Source organism: Crocuta crocuta, unplaced genomic scaffold (genome assembly GCF_008692635.1).
Source record: "Crocuta crocuta isolate KB4526 unplaced genomic scaffold, BGI_CrCroc_1.0 scaffold16, whole genome shotgun sequence".
In the NCBI taxonomy this organism is placed as follows: domain Eukaryota; kingdom Metazoa; phylum Chordata; class Mammalia; order Carnivora; family Hyaenidae; genus Crocuta; species Crocuta crocuta.
In genome coordinates, this window is record NW_027531893.1 from 15044240 (window position 1) to 15053544 (window position 9305).

The 9305-nt window shown below is 47.0% G+C and overlaps 1 protein-coding gene and 1 long non-coding RNA gene across 2 annotated transcripts in view; one reads left to right on the forward strand and one right to left on the reverse strand.

Annotated features, from left to right (window-relative positions):
• GPR139 (G protein-coupled receptor 139) overlaps window positions 1-1932 on the reverse strand; it is a 37035-nt gene extending 35103 nt beyond the window's left edge. Inside the window, exon 1 of the mRNA XM_077773204.1 lies at window positions 1809-1932. Within this exon, the coding sequence (XP_077629330.1) occupies window positions 1809-1932 (124 nt within the window). The remainder of the gene's footprint in view (window positions 1-1808) is intronic.
• The window catches only part of LOC144239205 (uncharacterized), a 131255-nt gene that overhangs the window by 111946 nt on the left and 10004 nt on the right, over window positions 1-9305 (forward strand). The gene's annotated exons all lie outside the window — the stretch shown is intronic.

Sequence of the window (9305 nt, forward strand, 5' to 3'; positions counted from 1 at the left end):
ACACAATAGGTGCCAGTGTTATGGGTCAGGAAGACCCTATCTGGCATAGATAGGGGTTATGTTGTGAAGATGTGAGGTAACTTGTTTTCTACCCTGAGGTGTTTGAAGGTCTCACCTTTCCCCTGTTTTGCTCATCCTCATGTCCTTGCTCTGGGCCCTTGGAGCCTCCCCACCTTTATGTCTCTGTCCCTTAAAGGGTTTTCAGAAGGAAAGCCTGAGAGAGTGGCTTCTTTAGTCAGCACAGGAGATGGAGGGGTGAAGGTGGAGGGTTCAGACAATTCTGATGTGAGAGCCGAAGGGAAAACGGGGTGGCTATCACTTCTCTGGTTTGTTCAGCAAGTGTTATCAATAACCAACCTCGAAAACTCACTCCCTAAAAGCTCTGGGGGAGGCTCAGGAGGGCTGACTGGGAGGTGGGGACTGGACTGAAATCAATTCCTGCTCAAGGTAATTATAGGACACGTGCTGCTGCCCCAGCAGGGCGAATCAGAGGTTGAGCGTCTCTCCCAGGGCAGCCAGAATGATTAGTTAGTAATAAAAACCTCATCACTCGCTGGGGGAGAGGCTTGGTGATTGTAAACTTATGCTTTCTCTTTCCTCCCAAAATTTGGGAGGGGGGATTTATATAAACAACCTTATCAGGGGCCCTGACCACCAAGTTGAATGTTTTGAAACGGAAATCTCAGAAAGGCTCTCAGAAACCCAGCTCCCAAGTTCCCAGGATGCGGAATGACAGGGTAGATGATGCTGTGATTCTAGGCTGTACGTTGCATTTTTTTTCTTTCTGTTTCCTTTTGTCTCTCTCGTCTGCTTGTAGTGATCTTTAGGAATCTTTCTGCCATATAGATTGTCTCAGGGACTGTCTGGACGAAGGGGTTATCTCAAGCTGGAGCCCCAGGAACCCCATCCCCCTCTCTCACAAACAGCAAGCACCGCCCCCCGGCCCCCCAGCCCCAAGCAGCTCAGCTCTCTTCAGGAATTCAGCACAAGTCTCAGCCACACTTTAGAGAGGACACTAAGATGTGGGACCAGGCAGACATCTGCAGCAGTCATCAGCTGCCCAGGATGGATGGACAGGGAGGCAAAGCCAGGGGGCAAGGCATGTCCTCAAGGAGACTGTGATCCCCTGAAGTGGCAGCCTCTGAAGCCTGTGGGTATCTCTGGACCCTTACCCTGGCCAGGGCATAGTCCCAGACCTACCCTGACTCTTCCCAGCCTCCCTGGAGACCCTTTCCTCGCTTAGAGGGTCACAAGGGCTCATCCCTTGCTCCATCCCAGCAGCCCCAGAGAGAGTGCTGGGCATCAGAATCTCTGGTTTCACCTCAAATCAGCGGTCCGGGAGAGGGGCAGAGGTTTTCTCGGGCTGGAGTGGACATGGGGGTTCATGGGAGAAGTGAAGACCCTACAAAGCTGTCTGTCAGGAAGTGCGGTCAAGTCACACACACACACAGCCCCCACTGGACACCCTCAAGGATGCGGATCCCTTCAGATGCGCATGCAAATACTCGAATCCACACGCACACTCACACCAACACATACACCATTCCCATCACCTGCCACGTACGCTACACACACACCACACCACACCACACACACACCCCCACACACCCGAGTCCCCGCCAGGCCACAGCAACTTCCTTTCCCCCCAGTCTGGAAATGTCCGCAGTTGCCCTAATTGCCCTTAAGGCTTAAACTTTTTCAGAGGGGGTGCCAGGGGTCACAGGAGGATGTCTAGGCCTGGGGGTTCTAGGCAGGGTCGCTCCACACTTGGGACTCCCAGCTTCCTCCCTCTCCCCCATGCTCCTCACCTGGTAAACCGAGGCACAGCAAGAGGCTGTAGTAGACCACAGGCACGAAGCCCAAGCCGCAGGCAGAGCCGGGGGACCAGGACAACGAGCTGTTGGCTACGAGGTGGGCGTGCGTGTGCTCCATGAGCTCGCCCCTAGCTCCCCTCGTCTCCGCACCCGGCCTGCCAGCCCTGCTCTGGACGCCGGTTCGGTGGCGGCGGCTGCAGAGGCAGCAGCTGGAGCAGCAGCGCCTCTCTTTCCGCAGGACTTGCTTCTACCTTTGGTCGTGGTCCCCTTAGCTTCCTCTGCACCTGCCCGCCTGGAGTCCTGGCACGGCCGTCGCGTAGGGCACAGGGTGCTGGGCACAGGGACTCGGGAGGGGCTCCCAGAGCCAGTTCGTGCGCCTCCCACCTCGGACCCGCTCGGCTCCCGCCTCTGAGACCGGGAGCTGGGACACTGCTCCCCGCAGCCAATCAGCAGCTGCCTGGACACAGATGATGGGGCGAGGGGGATGCATGGGAGGAGGGGGTCCCAGCTGCTTTTCACAGCTCCAATTTGAGGAGAAGAGCGAGACCTGGGAACCCTAGAGGAAGACCAGGGTGGGAACAAGCTACCCCTTCTCCACCCCCTGTGGGAGGGGCGTGGTGTGGGTGGGACCCGCTTCTTCAGCAGCGGCTCCGGCTCCGTACTCCTCCAGCGTGTCCTCAGTTTGCCTTGCTCGATTCTCCTCCCAGTCACTTTTCTTCCCCCTTGTCAGTGCTCTGAGTCCATCTCCACGTAGGGATTCTNCTGAGGAGTGTGCGTGTGTCTAGGTGCCTGTGTTGATTCTGGGGAAGGCCAGAGGTGCACTGTCCCTGTGCTGGAGTACCTATGAAGAGGATGCAGGCTGGCTAAGAGAAGCTTGCCACAGAGACCTTCTGTCAAGAGTAAGATGTTGCGTTCACTCACACACACACTCACCCACGCTTACACAAAGACACACAATACACAGTCATGCAGGAGCACACACACATTCTCACAGGCACGTGGAGACCCTCTCATCCCTCAGTGAGACACGTGAAAACAAAAGAGCACCCTAATCAACATGCATAAAGATCACATGCACATGACAACCCAGACACACACAAACCCACGTGGGCATCATATGGGGGTGGTCTAGTGTTTGAAAGTTGTGTGAAGTATAGGAGAGTTAAGCAGGTGGGAACTGGGAAGTCTTGGAAATTTGTGGCTAATAGACACCCCCATTTCTCCTTAGTGTAGGAGGGTGGAGAGTGCCCAGGGTAGCTCTTCTAGAGGCCACAACAGATTTAGGTAGGGAGAGAAATCAGGGCTCAAGACAGCATGCTTGAGAGTTAAATTCTGCAGAAATAGGAGGAGAAGCATTTCCAGGGGGATCAGTGCAAGAGCATGTGATGAATTCATAGAAGTCTAAGACCTCTCTCTCTGCTTCCTAACCCCTTTCCACCCACATCCATTCCTGGGGAGAAGGAACTGATGGGGCTCTCCCCAGCCTCTTTCAGGTCTCTCAAGATGGAGGAGACCCCTGCTTCTCATGACCAGCAAGGGGCATGTGTCCAGTACCCATGGTTGTTAGGGGCTTTCCAAGGCAGGTGTTGAGGGTGGAGGTGGTGGTAAACTACAATGCATTCAAGGCCAGGCATTCTGTGTAAGGGAGGGATCTGCTGGGTCTGGCTGGGTCTGTGATGAATAAGGGGGTTTGTGCTCCCCTTAAGGGACAGAGTATTACAAAGAGTCATGTGGGCCCAGTGAGCACAGGTCTGATACCTCAAGCCAAGTTCGATATTGAAATTTTGTTGTGAACTCTATCATTTAAATGTGACTACCCTAAACAAAAACAAAACAAAAACACCAGTGTTGATAAACAAAGCAGTACCATTGCAGAAGTTCAATACATAATCGTTCAAAACTCTAGATTAGATTTGTCTACAGGCAACACAACTGATGAGAAGCTGGAGCTGGGAGAGGGAGTGTATATGGTGTGACTAAGTGTCCCAGTCTATTCAGGGATCTCTCAACATTGTGAATCAAGGATAATGCCTCAGGGCTTTGCACTGTCTGTTCCGTATAACTGCAGTGCCCTTTCTCCAGAAAGCTGTATTAACCTGCTTCATCACCTTCTTTAAGTCTTTCTCAATCAGTCCTATTTAAAATTGAAATCTCCACTCCTACCCTCCCAAATGCTCACTTCCTCTGCCCCTCCCCTGCTTATTTTTTCTCTGTAGTCCTTAGCACCATGGTCATACCATATACAGTTTATTTAATTAGTTTCTTCCTTATCTATTTCCCCTCTTAGAGAGTCAGGGCCTTTTGTCTTTTTTATTCACAGTTGCATCACCAGTCTCTACATAGTGCCTGCAAGTTGCAGATTCTCATTAAACATTGAGAGAAAGAAGGGCCCTAGCAGTCACTGACCTAGGACAGCCAGGGCATGGGGAGATGAGTTTATGTTTGCTTGTCTTTGCCAGCCAGAGTGTCAGAACATTGGATACTGTGAGGGTTGTGGGGCTCAATCTCAGTTTTAGCATGTAATTATCATGTCTGATTAGCCACTCTAAAAATAATTTGTGTGGTTTGGATTCTCGGGATCTAGTTGGAAACTCTTTACAAAACTAGAAACTTGGCTGGGCATAGGAACAGGGCTACATGGGGAAATCTTGATGGGCCTTATTTTTTCTGAGTCTCTATTTCCCCATCTGTAAAATGAGATAAAGGAAACCAGATATGTCTTGTTCCAGGGATGCTGAGCAGGTGGGTTAGACTAGAAGAACTTTAAGGTCCTATCTCAGGCTTTACATTTACTGAGCTTTAATGTGTGATGATCAGAACTGGCTGCGTCATTGCAGGGCCTAATGCAAAAATAAAAATACATGGCCCCTTGTTCAAAAATTAAGAACTTGGGGGCAGCAGAGCATTAAACCAGGCTGAGAGCCCTTTTAAGTATGGGGCCCTGTGTGGCTGTACAGGTCACAACACCCATGAAGCCAGTCCTGCGTAAGGTACAGAGGTAGGAAATAAAAGATACATTTGCTGGGGGTTTATGATGAGACAGCTGTGTCTTAATTCATTACATCCACACGCTAACACTATTAGCTAAATTTTACAGGTGAGGAAACCAAGGTATAGAGAAGTTTAGTAAGTTGCTCAGGGCTGCCTGGCTGGGATTAGGTCCAAGGCTGTCTGGCTCCAGAGCCAGTGCTGGAACCACTTCTACTTAGTGGAAGGACAGATATACAACAGGAAACTGTCACACTGTAATGCACACTGTAATGCAGGCACTGTGACTCTAGGGCAAGGACTTCATTTGCCTTATCTGCTGTATCCCCAGTGCCAAAAACATACCTAGTGCCAGGTGGATGTCCAGAAATAAATCTTAAAAATTAAATTTTTTAAAATGTTTATATATTATTGAGAGACAGAGAGAGTTGTGTAACTAACACAACTTAGAGTTGGTAATGCAACGGGAGTGGTGGGGACTGTAACAAACAAGTAAGTGTGCACTTGTACTGAGTTCTGGGTATGAAGTTATTTTAAGAAGTTGACATGGTGTCTGATTTCTTGGATCTTAAGTACAAGACCTAGGCATGAATCAATCCATTGAAAACACAAACACACACACACACACACACACACACTTCTAAAACTTGGATAAGTCCTATAAAGAAAAAGTCAAACGAATGAGGGTACCTGTACCAGTGAGATCTGATGTGGTCTGGCAATCAGTGAAGACTTCTCTCGGGAAGTGATATTTGAATCTGAGATACGAAGTAAAGGATGAGTAAGGGTTAATTAGGTAAAGGGATATGTGGCTCGGGGTGAGAGGAGCATCTCAGAGAAGGACTCTTTGAAGAACTGGAAGACCAAGGAGGCTAGGGTGCATTGAGTGGGGTGAGTGCATGGAGCTGGACATGGTTAGAGAATGGGAAGGCCTTGTAGGCTTTGTTGGGGAATTTGGTCTTTAGCCGTGAGTTTTAAGCAGAGGAGTACCATGATTAGATTTCATTTTAAAATATTTGCTTTGTCAGGGAGGTGGACAGTTGATGGAAGGGAGGCAAGAATGGAGGTCGGAAGACAAGTTATGAGACTGTCAAGTTGGACCTGTGAGAAATGATGGTGGCTTAGACTAGGGTGATATTGATGATGGGGTGGACTGCATCCCAGAAGTTAGGGGAGTGACTGCATGGAGGGAGAGAGAGAGGGAGACAGAGAGAGACCCAGAGAGACAGACAGGAGAAGAAAAAAAGAGAAACAGAGATGCGGAGAGAGGCACAGAGAGTACAGATAAATAGATTGGTAGGGAGAGGGACACACACATTGATTATGATTGAGATTGTTCTGGATGGGAAGGTTGGTGAAAAGGGTTTGGAGCTCCCTAGGACCACTCTGGTGACCTGCTCTGTCCCCTGTGTCCCATAAGAGTTTAACTTGTCCTCTGTTTTCTCGTCACTTTACAAGGCTCCTCTTTTTTTAAATTTTTATTTTAATGTTAATTTATTTTTGATAGAGAAAGAGACAAAGAGAGACAGAGAACAAGTGGGGGAGGGGCAGAGAGAGAAGGAGATACAGAATCTGAAGCAGGCTCCAGGCTCTAAGCTGTCAGCACAGAGCCCAAGCTCAAACTCGTATTGTGTGAGATTGTGACCTGAGCTGAAGTTGGACACTCAACTGAATGAGCCACCCAGGTACCCTACAAGGCTCATCTTAAGGATCACCTTGTCCTCCAAGCTTCTCCAAGTCCCCTGGCACCTCCCTGACACTGAGGCCCATCTTTTATTTTATACTTGTTACCGGTACTTCCTGCATTCACATCACCTTGTGGGCAGGTTAAGTTTCCCTCCTTTTTGAATTTTCAGTGCAAGACCTAACTGTAGCATAACTTAATAGTTGAGGCCTTGAACCCAGACTTGGATATGAATCCCATAATAACTATTAGCCAGGATTCTTTTTATTGAAATGAATAGAAAAAAAAAGCCCAAACTATTTATTTTTTATTTTTTAAAGCTTATTTATTTATTTCTTAAGAGAAGAGAGGGAGAGAGAGAGAGAGAGAGAGAGAGAGAGAGGAAGAAGACAAGCAGTGGAGGGGCAGAAAGAGAAGGGGACAGAGGATCCAAAGCACACTCTTTTTTGACAGCAGAGAGCCCAATGTGGGACATCAACTCAGAAACTGTGAGATCATGACCTTAGCCAAAGTCAGACGCTTAACCGACTGAGCCACCCAAGTGCACCAAACTATTTAGTTTTTTTAAAGGAATGTATTAATTCATAACTGAAAAATACAGAAGTTTGCTGGACTTTAGGCCTGTCTGGATCCAGAAGCATAAATTACCTGTCCCTTTCTACCTTGGGGCTCTACTTTGCTTTGGATTAGCTACATTCTTAAGCAGCTTCTTATAGCATCATAAAAAAGATGGACACTAGCACACCAGCATCTCTGGATTTATCCTATTGGATAAGTAATCTGAGCTGAAAGAAAATTTCAAGGAGAGTCGTGGGGAAGGCTCTCAATGGACCAATGGGACCCATGTGCCCATCTCAGAGCAACTCACCATTTGAACTGGATTTCTGTAGGCAACCAGCACTGCATTGTTTGGCCAAGTGGGGCTCATGGGCTCTGTGATAGAGCTAAAAGAAGCGATTAATTCTTCCCAAACCACATGGATTATGAGAGGATGTGGACCATTTATTCAAAAGTAGCTTGTGATTCTTTAACAGGAGGAATGAGAGTAGATTCTGGGCAGGCAAAACCAACACATGTCTGCAAGCTGAGTTCAGCCCATATGCTGATCCTCTGTTAGAGATAGATCATACGTTTTATTTAATTTTCAGTCATCTATTTAATTAAAAATAGACTTTATTTATAAACAGAAAGAAAGAATATACTTTTTTTTAGGGCATTTTTATATTCACAGCAAAATTGAGTGTGAAGTATAGAGATTCCATAAAACTTCTGCCTGCATATGTACACAGGCCTCCTCATTATCAGTGTCCCCCAGCAGACTGGTACATTTGTCACAATGGATGACACATCATTGTCACCTAGAGCCCATCATTTACAGTAGGGTTCGCTCTTGGTATTGTACTTTCTGTGGGTTTGGACAAATGTGTAAGAACATGGGTCCTCTATTATAGCATCATAAAGAGTATTTTCACTGCCCTAAAAATCCTCTGTGCCTCACTCATTCATCCTTCCCTTTCCGTAATCCCTGTGTTTTATTTTTTATGTCAGAAATATCTTCTGCATGTACCATAAGCAAATACTGAACTCTAGTTAGTGATGTGCATGCTGAAGCTCTGTCTGAGGTGACACGATACACTGTGAAGTGTATCAAAAAGTCAGGTGGATTGATGAGTAGGTATGTGTTAACCCAGGAAGATATTAATAGTAGATTCTAGGTCATGGGTATATGAGTTTTCACTGTAAACTTCTTTCAGTTTTTATGTATCCTTGAAAATTTTCATAGTAAAATATAGGAAAAAATATCTTGTGTACTGTGTCTTGGGCACATAGATTATCACAAGTGATTGTCAAAACCAACATCTTCTGGTGGTATTGCAGTTGTTTACAATTTCAGCCTTGGGAGTTGCTGCAAAAGACAATTTCTTCCCTGCTATTACGCTGTCAAAATAGTATCTCACATTTCCCCTGATGTTCTTGGTTCTCCACTGACCTTGGCCAGCTTTGCTAGAGCTTTTACCAGTTTGTCTTTGTCTATAGGCTCTTGTTCACTTTCCAATAAGAACTGTAGCATTGTGTTTCTCTGCTGTGTTTGTTTTACTCCACATGCGTGGCTTGTGGTTGAGGGCATCTTGGTGAGCTGCTGAGAATCCATCCGTTCCAGTGCTTCCTGTAACAACCATTCACTACAGTTCCTTGAGGGGCATATCACTTCTCATAGAATTTGGATAAAGTCTTGTTGCTTGCCACTGACCTGTTAAGGTGGTCAGGGACTGCCACAGAGCAGGAAGAGAATATTTCCATAGTTGCATATCTTTCTCCCCTGAAGACCAGTGGGGGAAGAAAGGGTCCAAGTTGCATGTGGGAAAATTTCATCAAGAGGTGAACAATAATGGAGGATGAGGTGAAGGAAACAGGACCCTCTGCCTAAAAGGAAGAGGGTCAGGCAAGAGTTGGGGCATGTATCTTTGTATGTATACGTGTCTTATGTGTATGCACCTGTGTGGCAGATTGAAGGAGGTGTAATTGACCAGGAGGTTGAAGCATAAGGAAAGCAGTCTTTTCTCTTTGATTCAGAGACCCAGGAGACTCAGGAGTATCGTTTAAGACTCTGCTTCTGTTACCTTACCCGACAAGAGTGAGTTGGGGGAGAGAAAAGAGGAGAGGGACAGAAAGAGCAGGGGTGGGGAGAAGAGGTGGAAGAGAAGAGAGAGAGGAGATGGAAGAAAGAAATAAAACCACTTTCACAAAACTCTCTCCTATCAGCTATCAGGCAGGGAAACATGTAATGGTGAAAAGTAAAAAAAAAAAAAAAAAAAAAA